This window comes from Pleurodeles waltl, chromosome 4_2 (assembly GCF_031143425.1).
Source record: "Pleurodeles waltl isolate 20211129_DDA chromosome 4_2, aPleWal1.hap1.20221129, whole genome shotgun sequence".
Classification (NCBI taxonomy): domain Eukaryota; kingdom Metazoa; phylum Chordata; class Amphibia; order Caudata; family Salamandridae; genus Pleurodeles; species Pleurodeles waltl.
Genome location: NC_090443.1, coordinates 81,735,003 through 81,758,875, shown reverse-complemented (window position 1 = coordinate 81,758,875; position 23,873 = coordinate 81,735,003). Strand labels below are relative to the sequence as shown.

The following is a 23,873-nucleotide window of genomic DNA, read 5'->3' as shown; positions in this document are numbered from 1 at the left end:
TCTGAACAGCTGAGGCACTACCACTCTCCTAGTGGCACCAGGTTTGGGGTCTCTGGCCTCAGTGTACAGGAGTCCATCTTCCCAATAGACCCTATGGGTTCCATTTTTCTTGCCTTTGGACTCTTCAGCAGCTTGCTGCCTAAGGCCTTCAAGAGAGGGACAGGTTTCTTGTCCCTTACACAGCTCCTCCCTTGAGGGTCCCCCTGGGCCTAAGAGCTCAACCTGATAAGGTTCAAGCTCCAAAGGCTCAGTTCCCTCAGAGGGCAGAACTTCTTCCTGAGAAGAGAGGTTCCCTTTCTTTTGCTGTGTTGCAGTTGGTTTCCCAACTGACTTTCCTTTCCTCTTGGTAGGCTGGGCCATTCTTCCAGACTCCAGCTCTACTTGTTCACCCTGTGCCTTGCATTGTGCTCTCGTTTTCACACACACCAGTTCAGGGATACCCAGCATTGCTGCATGGGTTTTTAGTTCTACCTCAGCCCATGCTGAGGACTCCAGGTCATTTCCAAGCAGACAGTCCACTGGGATATTTGAGGAGACCACCACCTGTTTCAGGCCATTGACCCCTCCCCATTCTAAAGTAACCATTGCCATGGGATGTACTTTTCTCTGATTGTCAGCGTTGGTGACTGTGTAAGTTTTTCCAGTCAGGTATTGGCCAGGGGAAACCAGTTTCTCTGTCACCATGGTGACACTGGCACCTGTATCCCTCAGGCCCTCTATTCTAGTCCCATTAATTAAGAGTTGTTGTCTGTATTTTTGCATGTTAGGCGGCCAGACAGCTAGTGTGGCTAAATCCACCCCACCCTCAGAAACTAGAGTAGCTTCAGTGTGGACCCTGATTTGCTCTGGGCACACTGTTGATCCCACTTGGAGACTAGCCATACCAGTGTTACCTGGATGGGAGTTTGGAGTGGAACCTTTCTTGGGACAGGCCTTGTCTCCAGTTTGGTGTCCATGCTGTTTACAGCTATGACACCAGGCCTTTTTGGGATCAAAGTTTTTACCCTTGTACCCATTGTTCTGTGAAGAGGCTCTGGGCCCACCCTCCTGTGCAGGTTTTTGGGGGCCTGTAGAAGACTCTTTACTATTTTTAGTTTTGGTTGTCTCATCACCCTTCCCCTGGGGAGTCTTTGTGACCCCTTTCTTTTGGTCACCCCCTGTTGAAGTCTTGGACACCCTTGTCTTGACCCAATGGTCCGCCTTCTTTCCCAATTCTTGGGGAGAAATTGGTCCTAGGTCTACCAGATGCTGATGCAGTTTATCATTGAAACAATTACTTAACAGGTGTTCTTTCACAAATAAATTGTACAGCCCATCATAATTACTTACACCACTGCCTTGAATCCAACCATCTAGTGTTTTCACTGAGTAGTCTACAAAGTCAACCCAGGTCTGGCTCGAGGATTTTTGAGCCCCCCTGAATCTAATCCTATACTCCTCAGTGGAGAATCCAAAGCCCTCAATCAGGGTACCCTTCATGAGGTCATAAGATTCTGCATCTTGTCCAGAGAGTGTGAGGAGTCTATCCCTACACTTTCCTGTGAACATTTCCCAAAGGAGAGCACCCCAGTGAGATCTGTTCACTTTTCTGGTTACACAAGCCCTCTCAAAAGCTGTGAACCATTTGGTGATGTCATCACCATCTTCATATTTAGTTACAATCCCTTTAGGGATTTTCAACATGTCAGGAGAATCTCTGACCCTATTTATGTTGCTGCCACCATTGATGGGTCCTAGGCCCATCTCTTGTCTTTCCCTCTCTATGGCTAGGATCTGTCTTTCCAAAGCCAATCTTTTGGCCATCCTGGCTAACTGGATGTCCTCTTCACTGGGGCTATCCTCAGTGACTTCAGAGGTGTTGGTCTCTCCTGTGAGGGAACCAGCATCTCTGACTATTATTTTTGGAGTCAGGGTTTGAGGGACCCTGTTCTCCCTAGATAGGATTGGTAGGGGGGAATTGTCCTCCAAGTCACTATCCTCTTCCTCTGAGTTGCCACCCTCAGAGGGGTTGGCCTTTTCAAACTCTGCCAAAAGCTCCTGGAGCTGTATTTTGGTAGGTTTGGGGCCCATTGTTATTTTCTTTATTTTACAGAGTGACCTTAGCTCCCTCATCTTAAGATGGAGGTAAGGTGTGGTGTCGAGTTCCACCACAGTCACATCTGTGCTAGACATTTTGCTTCTAAAAGTTGGAATACTTTTTAAGAATCTACAACTGGTTCTAGAATCTAATTCAAACTTTTACAAACTTTTAAACTCTAAAAAGAAATGCTAAACAGGATCTAACACAAGGCCCTAGCAGGTCTTTTAAGAATTTAGAAAACTTTTCAAATTGCAAAAATCTATTTCTAATGACAATTTTGGAATTTGTCGTGTGATCAGGTATTGGCTGAGTAGTCCAGCAAATGCAAAGTCTTGTACCCCACCGCTGATCCACCAATGTAGGAAGTTGGCTCTGTATGTGCTATTTCAAAGTAAGGAATAGCATGCACAGAGTCCAAGGGTTCCCCTTAGAGGTAAAATAGTGGTAAAAATAGATAATACTAATGCTCTATTTTGTGGTAGTGTGGTCGAGCAGTAGGCTTATCCAAGGAGTAGTGTTAAGCATTTGTTGTACATACACATAGACAATAAATGAGGTACACACACTCAGAGACAAATCCAGCCAATAGGTTTTGTATAGAAAAATATATTTTCTTAGTTTATTTTAAGAACCACAGGTTCAAATTCTACATGTAATATCTCATTTGAAAGGTATTGCAGGTAAGTACTTTAGGAACTTTAAATCATAAAAATTGCATGTATACTTTTCAAGTTATTGACAAATAGCTGTTTTAAAAGTGGACACAGTGCAATTTTCACAGTTCCTGGGGGAGGTAAGTTTTTGTTAGTTTTACCAGGTAAGTAAGACATTTACAGGGTTCAGTTCTTGGTCCAAGGTAGCCCACCGTTGGGGGTTCAGAGCAACCCCAAAGTCACCACACCAGCAGCTCAGGGCCGGTCAGGTGCAGAGTTCAAAGTGGTGCCCAAAACACATAGGCTAGAATGGAGAGAAGGGGGTGCCCCGGTTCCGGTCTGCTTGCAGGTAAGTACCCGCGTCTTCGGAGGGCAGACCAGGGGGGTTTTGTAGGGCACCGGGGGGGACACAAGTCCACACAGAAATTTCACCCTCAGCAGCGCGGGGGCGGCCGGGTGCAGTGTAGAAACAAGCGTCGGGTTTTCAATGTTAGTCTATGAGAGATCTCGGGATCTCTTCAGCGCTGCAGGCAGGCAAGGGGGGGATTCCTCGGGGAAACCTCCACTTGGGCAAGGGAGAGGGACTCCTGGGGGTCACTTCTCCAGTGAAAGTCCGGTCCTTCAGGTCCTGGGGGCTGCGGGTGCAGGGTCTCTCCCAGGCGTCGGGACTTTAGGTTCAAAGAGTCGCGGTCAGGGGAAGCCTCGGGATTCCCTCTGCAGGCGGCGCTGTGGGGGCTCAGGGGGGACAGGTTTTGGTACTCACAGTATCAGAGTAGTCCTGGGGTCCCTCCTGAGGTGTTGGATCGCCACCAGCCGAGTCGGGGTCGCCGGGTGCACTGTTGCAAGTCTCACGCTTCTTGCGGGGAGCTTGCAGGGTTCTTTAAAGCTGCTGGAAACAAAGTTGCAGCTTTTCTTGGAGCAGGTCCGCTGTCCTCGGGAGTTTCTTGTCTTTTCGAAGCAGGGGCAGTCCTCAGAGGATGTCGAGGTCGCTGGTCCCTTTGGAAGGCGTCGCTGGAGCAGGATCTTTGGAAGGCAGGAGACAGGCCGGTGAGTTTCTGGAGCCAAGGCAGTTGTCGTCTTCTGGTCTTCCGCTGCAGGGGTTTTCAGCTAGGCAGTCCTTCTTCTTGTAGTTGCAGGAATCTAATTTTCTAGGGTTCAGGGTAGCCCTTAAATACTAAATTTAAGGGCGTGTTTAGGTCTGGGGGGTTAGTAGCCAATGGCTACTAGCCCTGAGGGTGGGTACACCCTCTTTGTGCCTCCTCCCAAGGGGAGGGGGTCACAATCCTAACCCTATTGGGGGAATCCTCCATCTGCAAGATGGAGGATTTCTAAAAGTTAGAGTCACTTCAGCTCAGGACACCTTAGGGGCTGTCCTGACTGGCCAGTGACTCCTCCTTGTTTTTCTCATTATTTTCTCCGGCCTTGCCGCCAAAAGTGGGGCCTGGCCGGAGGGGGCGGGCAACTCCACTAGCTGGAGTGTCCTGCTGGGTTGGCACAAAGGAGGTGAGCCTTTGAGGCTCACCGCCAGGTGTGACAATTCCTGCCTGGGAGAGGTGTTAGCATCTCCACCCAGTGCAGGCTTTGTTACTGGCCTCAGAGTGACAAAGGCACTCTCCCCATGGGGCCAGCAACATGTCTCGGTTTGTGGCAGGCTGCTGAAACTAGTCAGCCTACACAGATAGTCGGTTAAGTTTCAGGGGGCACCTCTAAGGTGCCCTCTGTGGTGTATTTTTCAATAAAATGTACACTGGCATCAGTGTGCATTTATTGTGCTGAGAAGTTTGATACCAAACTTCCCAGTTTTCAGTGTAGCCATTATGGTGCTGTGGAGTTCGTGTTTGACAGACTCCCAGACCATATACTCTTATGGCTACCCTGCACTTACAATGTCTAAGGTTTTGTTTAGACACTGTAGGGGTACCATGCTCATGCACTGGTACCCTCACCCATGGTATAGTGCACCCTGCCTTAGGGCTGTAAGGCCTGCTAGAGGGGTGTCTTACCTATACTGCATAGGCAGTGAGAGGCTGGCATGGCACCCTGAGGGGAGTGCCATGTCGACTTACTCGTTTTGTCCTCACTAGCACACACAAGCTGGCAAGCAGGGTGTCTGTGCTGAGTGAGAGGTCTCCAGGGTGGCATAAGACATGCTGCAGCCCTTAGAGACCTTCCTTGGCATCAGGGCCCTTGGTACTAGAAGTACCAGTTACAAGGGACTTATCTGGATGCCAGGGTCTGCCAATTGTGGATACAAAAGTACAGGTTAGGGAAAGAACACTGGTGCTGGGGCCTGGTTAGCAGGCCTCAGCACACTTTCAATTGTAAACATAGCATCAGCAAAGGCAAAAAGTCAGGGGGCAACCATGCCAAGGAGGCATTTCCTTACAGCGGTCTATCAACACTAGATCTTGGAGTTGACCCTGTGCTTGCGTCCATTGTTCTGCAAGGCACTACTGTAGGGGCCGCATGTGTAGCCGCGCGTTTGGGAAAATTGCGTTGCATGATGCCATCATGCCTAGGAGTTTCATGACAAATCTGACTGTGTAGTGCTGATTTGGTTGTATGTTTGATACCATGGTTTGGAATGATTGAACTCTTTGTGGGCTTGGAGTGGCAATTGCTCTTTGTGTGTTGAGTGTTGCTCCCAAGTATTGTTGTAATTGGGATGGTTGTAAGTGAGATTTTTGGTAATTTATGGAGAACCCTAGTTTGTGAAGGGTATCTATTATGTACTGTGTGTGATTTTGACACCGATGTGAGTGTTGGCTTTTATTAGCCAATCGTCGAGATATGGGAATACGTGCATGTGATGTCTCCTTATGTGAGCTGCTACTACCGCAAGGCATTTTGTAAATACTCTGGGTGCTGTTGTTATCCCGAAGGGCAATACCTTGAATTGGTAATGTTTGCCCTTTATGACAAACCTGAGGTATTTTCTGTGAGATGGATGGGTATATGGAAATACGCATCGTTTAGATCCAGTGTTGACATGTTTTCTCCGTGTTTTAGTAAGTGGACTATATCTTGTAGTGTGACCATGTGGAAGTGTTCTGATTTGATGAACAGGTTTAGAGTTCTGAGATCTAAAATTGGCCTTATTTTTTTGTCCTTTTTGGGAATAAGGAAATATAGGGAATAAACCCCTTTTCCTTTTTGTTGGTGAGGTACTAGTTCTATGGCTTGTTTTGTTAATAGTGCTTGCACCTCTATTTGTAACATGTCTAGATGTTGCGACGACAGTTTGTGCGCTCTTGGGGGAATATCTGGTGGGAAATGTGTGAATTCTATACAGTAGCCATGTTGGATAATTGATAGGACCATGTGTCCGTGGTTATGTCTGACCAATGTTTGTGGTAAAATGTTAGTCTTCCCCCCACTGGTGATGTGTGTTGGGGAAGGGTGACAGTCAAGTCACTGTTTGTTATTAGTGGCCTGCTTGGTGGGCTGAAACTTTCCCCTTGATCTTGGGAATTGTCCCCTGAAGGAGACGCAAAACCCCCCCTCTCTGATATTGGGATTGGTAGGTGGGTTTTGCTTGAGAGGTGGATGCCTCTGAAGGCTGTTGTCTGAACCCTCCCCTAAATTGCGGTTTCCTGAATGTCCCTCTATATTGGGAGGAGTAAAGCGCACCCATGGCTTTGGCCGGGTCAGTGTCTTTCTTCATCTTTTCGATGGCTGTGTCAACTTGTGGCCCAAACAGTTGTTGCTGGTTAAATGGCATGTTCAGTACTGCCTGCTGTATCTCAGGTTTAAACCCTGAGGACCTTAGCCAAGCGTGCCGTCTAATTGTGACTGCCGTGTTCACAGTTCTTGCGGCAGTATCCGCGGAATCCAATGCTGAACGAATTTGATTGTTGGATATCGCTTGCCCTTCTTCTACCACCTGTTGAGCCCGTTTTTTATATTCCTTGGGGAGATGCTGGATGATATCACTCATCTCATTCCAGTGAGCCCGGTCATTACGTGCGAGGAGGGCTTGTGAATTTGCGATACGCCACTGGTTGGCAGCCTGTGACGCCACTCTCTTTCCCGCAGCGTCAAATTTGCAACTCTTTATCAGAGGTGGTGCATCTTCCGATGATTGTGAATTGGCTCTTTTCCTTGCAGCACCAACCACTACAGAGTCCGGTGGGAGCTGTTGCGTGATGAACACTGGGTCCGACGGAGGTGGTCTGTACTTTTTCTCCACCCGCGGTGTGATGGCTCTTCCTTTTACCGGCTCTTGAAAAACGTGCTGAGCATGTTTAAGCATGTCTGGTAGCATAGGCAGGCTCTGGTATGAGGCATGCGTGGAGGCCAGGGTATTAAAGAGGAAGTCATCCTCCAATGGCTCTGAATGCATACTAACATTATGGAATGCAGCAGCCCTGGCCAAGACTTGGGTGTATGAGGTTCTATCCTCCGGTGGAGACTGTTTTAAGGGGTAGCACTCAGGACTATTGTCCGAGACAGGGGGATCGTAGAGGTCCCAGGGGTCTACATCATCTTGCGACTGCACAGTATGTGTGGGTGACTGTGGAGTGGGCGTGCCAATTGGTGACCCCGTCCTTTGCGGCAAATGCGGGGGAGAAAGTTCTGGCAAAAAATGGCGAGTTGGTGATTTTTCCCTAGCCACTTTAGCTCTTGATCAGTCTCAGTCTCTGATTGTGGTTGGAAAGCCAGCTTTCTCTTGAATTTGAGAGGAGGGGCAGTTTGGATCTTTCCAGTATCCTTATGGATCTGTATCCGTGCCTTCGTTTGGTCAAACTCTTCAATTTGAAGCTCCTCTTCAAATCTGTGTCTCTCCTTTAGCTGTTTAGAGAGCCCATGTTCCTCTGTGTGTTTTCATGGCACCGAAATGCCCATGGTGATGGATGGCCTAGGCTCCGAAAGGCTCTTTTGAGGCTTAGTCGATTCGACAAGGCGATGTCGAGGTTTTTCGACACCGGGTTCTCGGCTCAAGTCGGAAGACTTCGGCACGATTTTGGCCTTTTTCGGTGCTGAAGGTGTTGCTTGGTCACCGCTTTGTTTTTTATGGGTCGAGCCATGGCCTTCAGGCAGTGGCGTCCCGAGGCCTTATGTTTCTTCGGTTGACTGTAGGGTTGGGTCGGGGCAGGCGTACTCACTTGTTGGCCTGCTGTAGGTGGTCGGTCTCCGTCGGTCTCCGTCACAGTCGTCTGAGTCCGATCCCTGGATGGAGATCGCCATCTCCTCCTCTTCGACGTCGAGGTGTTCCGAAGATTTCAACACCATCTGCATCCGCCCCGCCCTCCAATCCCTAAAGGTCTTTTTTTGATCGAAAGGTCTTGCAGGCCTCGCAAGTATCTTCTCTGTAATCCGGTGACAGACACAGATTACAGGCCCGATGCTGGTCTGTATATGGATACTTAGCATGGCACTTCGGACAGAAACGGAAAGGGGTCCGGTCCATTAGGCTTCAACGATGTCTGTGGTCGGGCCGACCAGACCTCGGCTGGGCGCGGGTGGCCCGAAGGGCCACCAAACGGTTGTCTCGTCGGTGTCGATGAAAGATGTTTCCCGATCGCAAACAATATCGACGCTGTTCGAGGATTTTTATTCTTTTCCCGATTCGAATCACGGAGCGGAGAGGAACACGTCCGAACCCGATAGCGGAAAGAAAACAATCTAAGATGGAGTCGATGCCCATGCGCAATGGAGACGAAAGGGAGGAGTCACTCGGTCCCGTGACTCGAAAAGACTTCTAAGAAAAACAACTTGTAACACTCCGAGCCCAACACTAGATGGCAGGAACAGTGCACAGCATGTGTATCTGCAGCTACACATGCCATCAAACATATATATATATATATATATATATCCAGCAAAGTAAAACATCGCACTCCAGGATGGTCTTATCTCAGCCTTTAATTAATTCCACAAACCAGTGCTAACCACTACCCAAAGCATTTCAACCTAAACAGGTCTTGATCACAGCGGTGTGGCTACAGGCACCTGGAAAAACCAGTTTGGTAACAGTCGTCGCCTCTGCTGTTCCCAGTACCAGTCTGTCTGCCTAAACAATAGAGAGCCTCTCTCCCAAATGTTACCTATGTGCCCTTCAAAAGGTGGCTTCTCCTTTGAGGCTAGCACCTGTGTGGCTTCCTGCAGGACGAGGAAACATCTCTCTCTCCCATGCAGGCCCCTATTGTGTCCTTTCCTGGGAGTCATTAGCAGAGCCATCTGCAGGATAAGTCCTGTGTACATTAATAAATTGGCACTGGAAACTTTGTGCAACAACAGGGGTAATTTATAAAGTTACACTTTGCCCACTAGTGACATTAAATTCAATTTAGCCTGCAACTCTTGTACTGGCTAATGGCACTACTAGGCTCTGCACAGCAAAACGTCAATCTAGGGTTTTTACTGCTGGACATGTAAAAGTACATGTCACACTTTTTTAATAAACAGCATCCTTCCTTAGGGCATGTGAGGCCTGCCATAGTGGTGTCTTCAATACATTAAAAAGTGAGGTTTGGGCTTTGCCATTACTTTAAATGCAAAAATTTGAGTTAGCAATGTAAAACTGCCCTTCCAGTCTGCAGTGTCATACTGGGAGCCAAGTTTAATCTTGACCTTATCAGGGCATTTCAGAGCCATTATACCAGTACCTAATAGTGAAAATGGGGGCAAAAACCTTGTTTCCTTACATGGTCAATCAGCCTTTTGGAGAAATATGCCCCGTTTATCATTGGTTGATTGTCATTAGCAAATATGATATTCCTCCAACACTGTCTTTATATGTTGCAGAACTCCATGTGCCCTATCCCCAGGGGTACTTTCTGGGAGCTTGAAAAACCGATGGGTTCACTGGTCTGGGAGGGCCTACACAGTTGCATCAAGTTGGCCACTTTGAAGTGTCCATGAGAAAAAGGACGTCTTGGGCTCCCTGATCTTTTTCTTTTGTATTCTGCAGCGCAGCTTCACCTATACACTGGCTTGCTGAGGGTGGTAACTGATAGGAGACTCTCCAGGATGGCTCCTAGCAGTGTTATACGCTGCCTGAGGCCTTCATGATGGGACACAAATTTCTACAGGATGCACCCCGTCTAGTTTGACAAGTAGGTGCGGATTGGCACACAGTGGTGTCCTCAGTGCTAAAGAGGCCCTGTTTGCATCAGACAAACCTTATGGCCCAATAAGCCTTTCAAGAACATGGCAAAAGATAGGACTGTTGTCAAATGGGGGAGGGTAGTTATTTGCACAACGGGCAACCAAATCCTGAAAAAGAGGTTTTTGACCTCTAAGGCGGCTCAAGCAATGTTTGAGATGGGTACAGGGTAGTACCTCCAATATGTGATTCCAGCTCACATCACCAGAGAAATCTGGATCACATTCCCTGATGCTCTGCCAGAAACACATTTTAAAACAAATCCAAAACCTAGCAGGCAGCAATCGAGTGATCATGTCTCTCTACACGGCAATGGCGCAGGATGGGGTGAGGGGGGTACAGTCGGTTCGCAGTGCAAGGGGAAGCAATACAGAACAGACATATAAAAGATATAAAAAAGGGATGAAGACTTCCTGGTACTACTGACAGAGTCTGTCTGGAACAAGGCCTGTGAGTAGGTTAAGTGCTTCTCTCCCAATGCACGATTTAAACTAATGGAATTCCATTTCTTGCATAAAACCTCCATTACACCCAAAAAAGCTGGTGGTAACATATCCTGGTAGATCTCTGCCTGTAAAAAGTGGGGCACGCTGGTGGCAGAATTTATACATCTGATGTAAAACTGCTGGGTTCTGGAGTGAAGTGGTGGACTGTTTGAGAGTAGCTACAGGTGCCTTGCTTTAGAAAACTATAAGACAAGTCTTCTAATTCCTAGCAGAAAGGGTTACAAAATGAAATTAAGCATGTTGTCTCTGGGAATGGTCCTTGTAAAACGTCTCATAGCAAAAAGCTGGGTGAGTCCAACTGCTCCAGGTTTTGCCCAGCGGCAAAAAAAGACTTGGTGGAGTGGGCCATTGTTTAGGGCTGGCAAAAAAGGCCAAACAAAGACACAACTAAGTAAAGCAGAGATATTGACCAGATTGACTAACCTCTGAATAATAAAACACCTTCAATTCTGACAGGGTGTGGGAGGAAAAAAACAACAACTATTCAGAACATTCTAACTGAAAATCTCATGATGGCTCTGTGGGCAGCAGATGGTCTGGGATGTTACTTTGAGCAAACATGTTAATATGGTCCATGTTAGGGTGCTCTATTAATGGTGTGTTTTGATTACTGTAACCATGCCATTGGATTCTGCTATGAAACTCAATAAAGCGTTTTGTTTTAAATAAAAGCTATCATCTACTGTCACATAAGAGCACTCACTCCCTCCCTAACCATGTTATTAGCATTTCTCCCAGGTAGGAGTACACACTATTCAAACAAGTACAAATTATGGATGAGGCAACCCCAGTATCAATGTAGGCAGCAGCTTCAGACTCACATTGAGGTCCATGACTCCAGCATCAATCTGCCTCCGGTTGCGATTGGAGGAAGTGGAAGAGGAAGAAAGCAGCTCACGGTAGGAGATCTTGCCAGTGTGCCAGTTTGTCCAGTAGATCTTGTTGCCCTTCACATAGACGTCCATGGCATCAATGCGCACATTCTGGTTCCCTTGGAAGGCCTGCTCATAGGCAGAATTGGGATTGAATGGGTAAAGACTCCGAATCTCGTTGTTGTCGGCGATGTACAGGATTTGCTGATCTGAATCTACAAAGGGTTGGGTGGAAGAAAAGCACACAGAAAATTAGCAGGTTTGAGCAAGGACCACAAAGAACTTCAAACCTGTTCTCATTACTTTAACTCCCTGCATTATCACCTTCTTTTGTTTACTGACAGCATTTCCCTTCCTCAATGCCGTGAACGCTATACAACAAACAATCAACATTTTCCATGCAGACCTATGAGCAAGGCAGAGGCTGGTAAGGGATAAACTGAATTAAACAGCAATGAGCAGTTAAGGATTCAGGGTGTTTTGGCAGAGCATTGCGCTTATCATGGTATAAGAAGGGAACAGGATACTAAAGTCAGGATTTGGTTGTATTGGCATTGCTGTGTATGGATCTCGGTGTAGGAACACCAGGGGATGGTGCAGGCAAGGATCAAGAAGTGTTGCCAAATCTCAATGAGGAATGGAATAACATGTTACTGATTCCCAGAACTAGCATCTGGACCTGTATCTGGAGCAAAATACAGGGTGGAATTGCTGTGCTTCTGGGAGGTGCAGGGAGATGGTGGAATTCCCTAGGTGGCCTAGAGTGGAGTGCGCTGCAGGCCACAAGGAAAATTAATAAGATTGACAATAACAATGGGTACTGCAGATGAAGAAAGGTACTCTGGCACTGCACTCTGTTTCCAGAACCACCCACGTAACAGACGGAAATGCTCAGAAGAGATGTACTGACAAAATTGCATTTTGAGGCAGGCAATCCTTACTCTCAGACTTGCAGGTGTGGTGCATCTTCACAAAGTTCTTGGCACAGCTGCAGAAGTGTGAACCTTTGGTGTTGTTACATATCTGTGAGCAGGTCCCAAACTTCAAGCACTCGTTCACATCTGAAATAAAGAGAAAGATCACTCAAAACCGTTAGCATTTGAAATGGAGTACAAGACTCATCTCTCCACTCAATCGGGCAGTGGAGTAAAGCACAGAAAGAAACTCACTTAAAAAACATAACAGACAACAGTCCACCAGCTGTCCTACAGATATATGCCTTGGGCTCTCTGACATGTATATGCCCTGTGCTCTCCTACAGGAATATGCCCTGGACACTTTGGGCACTACAGCAAAACATTAGAAGGAAACCTTAATGACACCCTGTACTGTACCCTCCTTCAGAGTACCGACAGGCAACATTACCCAGCAAAGAAGGGGCAGATGTTATGTTAATGTTATTTGTGTAGTGGAATCTATAATTGTCATGGTCTGCTAGTGTTTTTAAACTCAGGGTGATTTTTTTATGCAGGAATGGGAGTGTCATTCAATCAACAGTGTCTATTGGATGTGTCTGGTCAGTATTAGTTCTGTGTGTCAATTAGTAGGAATACAAAAGAAGTTACTTCCCTTCAGTAATGCTCTTTCTTGTGGACCTTGAATACTCTATGGTGCTAGACAAGCCAGAATTTATTTTTTTTAAGCAATGCTCCCTACACGCTGGGAGATGGCGCAGTATGGCTCCATGGTAAATTCATACAGCAAGAAAAACGTAATGGAGCAGAGTCACATGTAAGCACCACCTCTGGGTGCTTATGTCAGTTTTTAGTCTTTCTCCTCTGGCACCCTCATACATAGAGCACTTAAAACAAACTGCAGATAACAGTATGCCAATATCTAACTTGAGACCTTATTACGATGAATAGGAGTCCAATTCACAGAATGAGGAGGTGGGAGGGCAGTGAGGAATCGTTGTTTAGAGTATCCATCAGAAACAGCATTACCAAAGGCAATTCATTTGGTCTTCTGATGGACAGTTCTATCTGAATATTCCTCACCTGTAGGATAGATGAACCACTTACATAGCTTCGGAACCCGCTTATGTGGTAGAGACACTATTTAGCAGAAGATTCCTTACCTTAAGAACATTCCCCAGGCGCCAGACTGGATTTGGAAATTCTTGGAGCAATCCCCATGTGCCCCGGTAGGTGGCGTCGGTTGGCTCAGTGGCATTGTCTGTATCAGAAGTGATGTGTGAGGTGCCTATATAGTAGCCATCCCAGCATGCTGACCTCAGTTGTTGACTGTTTTTCCATACCAGAAGCACGCCACCAAGCTGAGAAGAGACTAGTGTGCCAAAGTGAGGTCCTGAAGGATAGCCTAATGTGGGAACACAGTTCGTAGAATGGGAAGGATTGGTAAGCAATCTGCAGCTAGATAGTCTCTTCCCGATAAAGCTTTACTGGAGGTAATTAACTTGCTCATCCGATAGAGCTTTCCAACTGCAGATTCCTTAATTTAGAATATATACCAAAGCAATCTCTCCCCAGAGGTAGGTCTGTGAACTTGAAATGGAACAGGCGGTCTGCAGATTTAACATCACTTTTTGCCCCCATTTTGACTACTAGGTACTGGTGTAATGGTTCTCAAATGCCCAGAGCTCTACTAAAAAGGACTCTGTGCTCTGGCCCTTAAAATGGTGCATGTTTAATTGGCTTGTCCTACAATTGCCACAGACTAACTTACTTGTAGGTTACTGCTATATGGTACCAGTGGTACCAAGGGCTTGTAAGTTAGAGCCCCCCTTCCCCCACCAGTCTTGCAGCACTTGCTGTGCCACCCCGAGTGGGACAAGGTCAAACATGGCTCCAAGTCCACCACTGCAGACTGGAAAAGCAGATTTAAAATGCTAACTCGACTTTGCTATTTAAAATAGTGGCAAATGCCCCCCACCCTAGGCCTAACAAACCCTAACGTTGGGTGGTGTCTGTTAAAAATTGGAACATGTACTTTTATATGTTTCACCAGTACAAAACCCTAAACTGTCATTTTAACTGTGGAAGGGCTAGTAGCCCACTTGGCAAGTACAGAGTTACAGGCTGACACCTGAGGCCGGCTAACTTCTGAAGGGGTACTGCTGAAGTTGGTACTGTAAGGTATCAAAAGAATCAATGTATTAAAGTGGATTTAATGTTTAAATCAAATTTAATATCACTGGTGGGCAAAGTGCAACTTTAGACGTTCCTACTTTAGTTGCTCAAGGTTTTCAGTGCCCATTTATTGTTGTGCTCTGCGTCTGTCCTGCAGGCAGCTTTATGTCCTCCTGGGGAGACATGCTAACAACTCCCAGGAAAGATAAAAACAGAACCCAGCCAGTGGAGGAGGTATTACCTCCCCCAGGAAGGAAGCCACACAAGTGTTAGCCCTGAAGATGAGCTTCAAAGGTAAAGCCGCCTTTGAAGGGCAAATGGGAAACACCGGAGTGAGGGGCTGCTCTATTGTTTAGGTAGACAGGCTGTCACTAAGGACACAGAAAGGGAAGCCAGTTGTCAAACTGGTTTTCCAGAGGCGTTAGCCCTCTTGATAGCTACATCTATGGACTGGACTAGGGAGATCTAGATGTCGAGAGAGGGGATCTGTCATGTTGGAAGTGGGCAGAAAGGTGCATCCTGGGATGCGCAGATGCCACACTTTGCAGGAAGTGCTCATCAGGTAGGACGGAGCCTGAAAGACCATTGGCTACCAACTGCATCCTGCCCTAAGGGAATTGTCTGTACATGAATAGGGTATCACTGGCACCTAAAACTCAGATCTTGACTGGACTGGAAGGAGGACCGAAGACCTCCCCTGCTGCAACAAATTCCCAGAGAAGAAAGGCTGCAGCAATGTGGACTGCTCATGCTGTACCTGGTGGCTAGCAAAGCAGAGAAGACTATGCCTGCTGAGTCCAGTTCAGGCAGAAGTCGTCTCAAGAGGCCAGCCACAGCATAGAGACTTCAATGATCAGCCGACTGACCCCTGTTCTCAGCACAGGAACACAACAGCTGAAGAAGCCTGCTAAGTAAGGGTTAGTCCCAGCCCAGATCTTCAGATTTCCTCTCCCCACCATCATGTAAGCACAAGGAACCAGGACCTGACGCTCAGAAGTTGCACCCGAGTCTGGCCACTTTGACCACACTGTTGAGGATTCAGCACAGCTGAGGGGTCAGCATGTAATCCTGTACTCACCAATTGAGTGCTAAGTCTTCCCACAGTAAAAACTGTGCTTTGGCGTGTTTATTGTCAGGAAAGGTACACAACATGTACAGCCTGTGACATATGTTGCACCCTGCCTTAGGACGCGGTAGGCCTGCCAGAGGGGTGACTTACATAGATGTACAGGGGAAGCAGTGGCTTTGACACTGCTTTTAATGGAAATGTCGGGCTAGCTGTGCACGACTGCTCCGCTTGTCTGCACTGGTGGACTGGGGGAACTCATTTTACTTGGGGGACCTCCAGGGTGGCACAACCAGCGTTACAAGCCTGGGGTAACCCTATAACGTACATGCCCTGGGTATCAGGGTTCCATACACTAAAGACTTACAGGTAAATGAGCCACTTCCAAATGGGTACAGCCAATTCAACATATCCTTTTGAGGGTACTCGCTCTGAGGTCCGATTAGCAGGCCTTGTGGCTGACCCTATAAAAACAGGCATTTCCTTACCGTTATCTTGTTGATTATAATCATCTAAGTGGAAGAACCTGGAAAGCCATCTGCATTAACATGGTCAGTCCCAGGTCTGTGTTTATTGTGAAGTCCATACCATGTAGGGAAATGGACCACCATAACTTGGGGTTCCCTCCTCCATCTCCATCAGCTTCTTGGTTGCTCTGAGGTCAGGCTGACCCTTGAAGTTAGTCCCAAGAGGTAGGGTCTCAGCTTCTTCAGAGACCAAACCACTGTAAAGGCTTGCCTCTCAAAAGTACTACAACGCTACTCCCTAGGAAAGAGTTGTCCGCTGATGAGGTCAACTGGCTGATCCTAGTCCAAATGATTCACTTGTGACAACACTGCCCCAGTCCTATGATCAGAGACATCTGTCTGGACAACAAACTGTTTGCTAAAGTCAGTGGGCTTTCATTACAGGTGCTGAGCATAAAGCTTCCTTCAGTGTGTCAAAAGCCTTCTGATGCTGCTCACTCCAGAGAACGTTTGTGGGCTGCTTTTTGGAGGTCAAGCCAGTTACTGGTGCCACTATGGTACCATAAGCCTTTACAAACCTACAAACCTCCTGCAGTATTCAGTCAGGCCTAAGAAGGCTCTGACTTGTGTCTGGGTCTTAGGAGGCTCCCAAGCCATAATGGTCTGGATTCTGGGGTGGAAAGGCTATACAGGGGTTCCACCAACTTGCCCTATCTGACACTTACTTGCGTTGATAGTCAGGCATACTTGCTGCAAGGCCTGAAGCATTTCCTTGAGATGGACCAAGTGATCTTCCCAGGTGGAGCTAAATACAGCTATATCACCCAGATATCATCCAGATAAGTAGCACTGAAACTCTTCATTCCTGACAGTACATGATTCACCAACCTCTGGAAGGTGAAAGAGCCATTTTTCAATCCAAAGGGCATCACTTTAAATTGAAAGTGGCCCTCAGATGTGGAGAAAGCGGACATCTCCTGGAGTGAGGGCGATCTGCAATAACTAGAGGTCAGGTCAAAGAAAAGCAGATACTTAGCTGTCCCCAACTTGTCAATAAGAGCATCAGCTCTTGGAATGGGCTGCACATCAGTCTTAGTGACTGCACTGAGGCCCTTTTAGTCCAGACAGAACCGCATCTCAGGTTCCCCCCCTTTAGGGTTAGGTTTGGGCACCAGTACCACTGGGTCGGCCTATTAACTACCGGGGGCTCAACACACCCCAGCTCCAACATCTTGCCAACCTCAGCCTTGATGCTGGCCTTGGCCTGGTCAGACAACCTGTAAATCTTAGACTTGACAAGCAAGCTATCACCACTGTCCACAGCATGGGTACACCTTGGGTCAGAGAAAATAGTCCAACAAACTACTTCAGCAGGTGATAGCAGTATCTTTGCAGCTGGTCTGTCCATTTGGAGGAGAGAGATACTCCATCCACAGTTCCATCTTGGGCATTAGTAGATAGGAGGTATTGGACAGGTTTGCTCTCTTCTTCCTCGTCCCCATCTGTTACCATCAACATGGAGATGCCTGCCCATTTGTGGTGTAGCTTCAGTCTGTTTCCATGGATCGCCCTGTGAGGGTTCCTGGGAGTACCCAAATCCACCGAGTAGGTGACTTCCCCCATGGGGTGAGGCCCAGTACACCTGTCCTGTAAGGTTCTGGGTGCTACAGGATCTATGTAAGGCCATGCAACTATAAGTATGGTCGTCCCCAAGTTTTTTTAATGATGCTGCTGGTTTTTAACTCAGAGTGCACTGAGACCTGCTAATCAGACCTAAGTGCCAGAGCCATGGACCTACAGTGTATGTCGAACTGGCAGTACCCAACTGGAAATGGCTAACTTACCTGTAAGTCCCTAGTATATGGTACCCAGGGGATGTAGATTACAGAGGTACCTCAGGCTTGCAGCATTGGTTGTGTCACCCTGAGGGACCCTCCAATTAAAACCTCAGTGACCTCTTAAAGAAAAAAGCCCTTCTACTTCTCAAACTTTCCACATATATGATATTGCTGACCAAGGAAAAATTGCTGATCAGGATAGAACTAGGGGCAGCAACAGCAGGTACTTTCCTATCCACAGTCCAACTGTACCTCTTTAACCATTGTAAAAAATTAGGACAGGTGAATATTATACAGGTCTGGTATCCAGTGCCCTCCCCAAGTCATCCCTATCCTGCTTATTGTTCAACACGTATCTCCCTCCTTCGGTATCAAGTCAACTTCAACATGTAGTTATAAGACAGACAAATACTATTTCAGCAGGTGAGTAGGACAAAAAAAACTATCACTGGAATCGGCATCACCTCATTCTTGGACTACGCACTTTACTGGATGAAAGTGAGCTTCCTGTGCATAAACAAAATGAAAAGTGAGATGACCGTAAAGGGAAAAAAAAGTACTTTCACTACCCTGACCAGCCTTTGTGGCAGCCACACCAACATACAGGAACCTGGGGATATTCCGACTCAGAACAGTCATTCGATCCTCAAATGCAATAGTTAAAGGGCTAAACCTTCAACTCTACCTGCTCTGAAAAATCTCCTTGTTATTTCAAAATGTCCAATAAGTGCTTGACTAGAACCCTTATCGTGCGCTCCCCTGGACCTTTGCAATATTATCTATATTGGCGTACCAAAAACGTTACCTGCCCGAGTGCTTTACCCTATGTAAACATAACTACATCAAAACTACTCTGAAAGCTCTCCACTGTCTAGCAGAACCAAGATCTTTTGTACCATTTATGGAGTGTAGAGGAAAAATACCTAAAATACTTACAGAAATTAGATCAACGCTACACCATAGCAAGACACCTTCGATCAGCAGCAGCAGCTGACTTGATGTAATGACATACTTTCATATAGACGAAACAATTAAGCAAAGCATTTGGACTTAAAGGTCCAAGACAGTGGAATGCCCTGAGCCCCTCTCATCGATCACATGTGCTTTTGCAAACTCCAAGAAACAGAACTATTCAGAATCACGCGTTAATGAAACTTTTAGCACACCAGTATCAGTTATCGTGGAACATCAATACAGACACCCACCCAACATGATCGGATGCATTCTTCCCAAGCATTACATCACTTTTCTTCTCCTGATTCTAAGGTACTTTTATTTCCACTCTTGTGCGCTGAAGTAAATGAAACGTTACAATGAGCGCATTACAAAACTAAAAAAAAAAACACATTTAAATTCCAGGTCCTGCGTTTTGAAAATGGTAAATCGTTAATTAATGCTGCCCCCTGCTGGGCCATGCTAAAAACGTATTTTAAAAGCCCTTTGGGGTGGGGGTGTAAACTGTAAAGGGACAAAGGAATCTCTGTTTGTCAAAATAGGGAGCAGAATGGAAATGGTGGCACAACTTTCAGATCATTAATCAATCCAAATTTTTTTTGATTTGAATCTGACAGCTCTCCGCAGTTTCTCCTTTCCTTTAGTCTCTCAAGACGATATATGCTGGTGGTCTTAGACCTTTTCAGGACTAATTCTTTAACTCAATAAAAAGAAAAGTATTTGCTTTGTAAATTGCAGTGTTATCCCATTGGTATGAATTTGCATTAGAGTTTGTATTTTTTAATGCACGTTGTATATTTGTCTCTGTTGATAACTATAACATACTGGAAGTGTTGAATAAATAGAAAATGTTAGCATTCGCTACCTATTGACTAACTATGCTATTGAATAACTATGGTATGCCCATGAGAGTAAAACGTGAGGTTAGCACCATTCCTAGATCCCTGGAAGTAAGTGACAGACACAAAATCTTGTGTGCAGTGGTTGGCATTAAATTGCATCTACCTTGAAATATTTTCAGATGCTTCGACCAGCTGAGACCTGTAGCCAGCTAGGAACAGCATTACTTGGAGCCAGCATTTCTACACAAAGGCCTGCATCATTTTGGCAATGCACTCTGCAGAGCACATCGTCTCGTACTCTAATGGTGCTGGAGTGAGGGAGGCACACCAAGTCCCTACCATAGCCACTGGGGAGGGTCACGCGTGGTCCTCACCTGTACAGTAATTCTTGTCCTGGACTCTACTGAAACCGTCACGGCACACGCAGTACACCGAGGACTTGGTTTCTACACATTTTGCTTCGCCGCCGCACAGGGTCACATTGGAATTGCAGCTTTTGTGATGAATACCTGTAGAGAATGGTGTAAATGTTGAAATTAAACTGAGCTAAATGTTTTCACTGCTCTCACACTCCTCTTCCTAAGACTTACATTTCCCAATCTCTCATTCTGAAAGGTTTAAGGTACCCCCCTCTTCATTCATACTTAATATGAAGCCCTCATTTCTACTAGGTGGAAGCGTGCTGGACGTGTGCACTAACTTAGAGAACATTGCTCCTCGTCTGATCCATCTCCACAGTCATCAAAAAGGTCACAGTTTAGGCTGGAGCTGATGCACTTTCCATTCTTGCACCGGAATTCGTTCTTCGAGGGATCACAGCGTGGAGTCTTGTGGGTGGAAAGATCTAATGTGGGAAGAAGAACATAAAATAGAGACTTTTATTTAAACAACTGGATTAAAAAAAAAAAAGGGTAGGCAAGAATTTCTAACCGGGGAACAGGATGGTAGACAATTTTGACATAGGCCATCCCAAGTAATTTTATATTAGTTACCAATTGAAAGAAATGCACTGCAGCCCTTCTGAGCTGTGATGTACGCTAGGAAACGTGTACTCACAAGCCAAAGTCTTGTGAGTAAGACGTTGTGTGCAGCAGCTCACAAACATATTACATCCTTATTTGCATCCAAATTAAGCTTTAGAGGGCAGACAAGCTTGATTTTAAAGAAAGGCTTCCACTGCACTAACAGAAACTAGCTACTGACCTGGAACAACAATTTTAACCTTGAAACGTTTCTAGATTTACAGGCTACACATTATTCAATCACCTCGTCGTTGGGTCCAAAAATGTTCTTAGTAGAAATGAAAGACTTACTTTTGATGCCGATCATAGGTGGAGCCAGTCAGTCTGTGACATTAAGCATAATCACACAATGCCACAGTACATGAACACCATATTTAGATTCTTTTTGGCTTTTTAGGTTTCTATTTATATGTTATACTATGCCCTACTGCTCGTCATCTAGAAGGGCTACATGTGAAAACAGAAGTTTCAAAACGCAAGTGTACTTCTACAGGCAAGTAACTCATTCAATTTGCAGCCTGAACCTATTTATGTTTCAAAAGCTCTGTTTCAACTATATAGCAGTATGTTCCCCTTTAAACTGGATAGTGTGAATGTTGAGTTGTACCAAATAATGTTGAAACACTGTTTGCCCTACTTGAGGCTCCTTTCTTGACCGAAAGGCTGTGCAACAGTGTTTTATAAGATGTATACTTGGGGACGATGTTGGAGTTGCACGATGTCAGAAAGTGATAAATATTTCCTACGCAAACTAATGAAGTAAATGTTCAATACACTCTAGTCCTCAGTCAACGTTCTCCCTGCCAAACTCTAACAGGACTGAATTATTTTCATGATCCAACGGTTTCCTTTGTTACCTTTATTGCAGAAAATATGCCACAAAGAATTTGGTGATTACTCTGTAGTGATTTTGTCTGTTCAATGGAATGCATCACTGCTTCCTAAAATCAAGAGTGAGCAACATCCTTGAAAAAATGGCATCCTTGGAGTTCCACGAAGGCTTTGATGAATGGGTTTAGTAAAAAGTGATGGATGTTTTGGGCTTTTCACAGATGCAAAGTTGCTGGCAAACATTAAAGTGAAATTTAATATGTTGCCTAATAAGACCATGGAGTAGTCTTGTTGCTTGTGGAATAGATCTGTGGGTTTCCATGAGGTGTCTCAGCATGCACAGCAAGCTTGAATGTCCTACACAGTAAACCTGGTTAAGCCCCCTTTTGTAATGATCTTGGCTGCTTGTACGGGTGCAAAGGAAAATAAAACACTTCTGTTCTGCATAATGAATTCTTTCTGTTCTGCATAATTAATTCTTTCTATCAATGTAGTACGAGTGTATACTTGGCATCAAAAAAGTGTAATGCCGTTCCGAGTGGACAGGGTATCCATGCATAACAACAGCTACTTACACTGACTCTACAGGGGTAAACTGGGACCCCCATTCAGCCCAGCAACAGCGAAGGTCATCCAGATATGGCGGAAACACACCAGAGAAATGGGGTGGGCTAATTGCCTGACCCCAAGGACACCTATCTGGGAGGGCACACGACTGCCCAAGGTGACCGCTTATTTAGGGTTTAGGGGTTGGGAAGCCATAGGGATATCATCCCTGGCCGAGGTGTGGGACGCAAATGGGGTGGTGCCATTTTCATATCTGAAAAAAGAATACCAAATGTCCGATACACAATGGCGACAGTACGCTGGGCTGAGAGCAGCTCTGAGTCTGAGCATTCCTGCAGAGGCGGAGACACAGGAGGATGCTTCACTGGAGTTAAGACTGTTAGAGGGTGTGATACCAGGGTAACTAATTTCTCTCACATTCGGCACTATAATGAGAAACACGCAACACTCGCTAAGCACATTTTGAGAGAGGTGAAGAGGGGAATGTGGGGAGCTAGAGGAGGCAGACTAGGTGGAGGGGCTTACGTTGCAGCGGAGGTAGCCATTCCTTCATTGCTTACACTAATACAATTCAAAATACTGCACTGCGTGTACTACACAAGATCCTTGTTGTGCAAGATAGGGAAGGCAGCGACCTTAAATTGTCGGCGGGGCTGTGGGGACGCTGGCACTTTCTATCACACCCTATGGAGCTGCCCTAGGATTGTGGGGCTCTGAAGGGAGGCGCGACGGGTCCTGGAGAATGCCACGGGAAAACCTCTGCAACTGAAACCAGAAGCAGAGCTGCTGGGAATAGGGGGACAAACTCATCATACCAGCTATCAAAAGCCATGGATTCATCTCGGTGTCTAAAAGACATAGCTAGGCAGTGGCGATCGGGGATACCACCAGGATACAATGAATGGTGGGAAGGTATGCACAGATGCCGAATCCTGGAAAGGGAAGTGCATCAGGGTGGAAGCAAGGAAAAGAAGTATGAGAAAATATGGGGTGGATGGGAGGCGGGGTAGGTAAAAGATTGAAACACCAGATGGACTCGGATTTGATGGAAGACCCCAGATATGGAGGGGGAGATAATGACCAACGGGGCTACCCGGGGACTCTACGGAAGTAAAGCATACAAACACTGAATGTCCATGGCACTAGTCCTCCATATGTATGACAATGTTCTGGCAAGGAAATGTACTGAAGGGGGTGGGGGTGGGGGGTCAGTTTTCTTTCGTATTTTCTTTTTTAATGCTTTCTGATATGTATGAATCTTTGATTACGTTCGAACGGCAACCAATAAAATGTAATATTTTTTTTAAACAAAGAACATGCAATGCTTTTTCTGCCCTGCTGGAAGGATTTTGAACAAAAGTTCAATTGTTTTAAATTAGGTGAAAAGGGGATACTACCTTTGGGAAAAGCCAGGATGTTTATATAAAACTACACTGTCTTTGAGAATTTGAAAAGAGGTTCATCTACTCGTAGCGCTTGAAGGTTGCTAATTCTGGGTAAAAAAAAAAAAAAAGTGAATGGAACCACAAAGACAACTTTCCAGGTTAAACTATGCAGTAAACCGGAAAGTAGTTGCTCAAATGGCAGTCCATTGATGTTGTCAATCTATATTAAGATCCCATAAGAGTACATAGAATGTTCATGGTGGCGGTAACTTTCCTCAGCTCTTAACCCTTCCACAAATGCTTTGGCAATAGAAAAGTTCCAAAGTGAAATCGATTGTCTGTTTTGTAAACAGGCAACTATTGTCGACAAATCTACTTGGCAGGAAAAGAAGGCCAGGCCTACTTGTTAGAGAGAATAAATTATATTATAATGTGCAACAGTCTAACAGTAAGTGTAGTTATAGATATTTGTTTCCAGTAACAGACAAAATGGCCCCACTTTGCTACACCGCATGCTTGTGTACTGGGGTGACATTCTTCCTTATGTAGTCATCCACTTTGTTGGAAACTTAGCATAAAAACTTTCTAGGACT

At 45.9% G+C, this 23,873-nt stretch overlaps 1 protein-coding gene across 2 annotated transcripts in view; it reads right to left on the bottom strand.

Moving 5' to 3' along the window:
• The window catches only part of LRP1 (LDL receptor related protein 1), a 1,410,884-nt gene that overhangs the window by 139,670 nt on the left and 1,247,341 nt on the right, over positions 1-23,873 (bottom strand). For both annotated transcript variants that reach the window (XM_069230782.1, XM_069230783.1), the window contains exons 73-76: positions 20,176-20,319; positions 19,850-19,984; positions 12,161-12,280; positions 11,169-11,434 (exon numbers count right to left, since the gene is read on the bottom strand). In XM_069230782.1, coding sequence (XP_069086883.1) covers positions 11,169-11,434; positions 12,161-12,280; positions 19,850-19,984; positions 20,176-20,319 — 665 coding nt within the window. The remainder of the gene's footprint in view (positions 1-11,168; positions 11,435-12,160; positions 12,281-19,849; positions 19,985-20,175; positions 20,320-23,873) is intronic.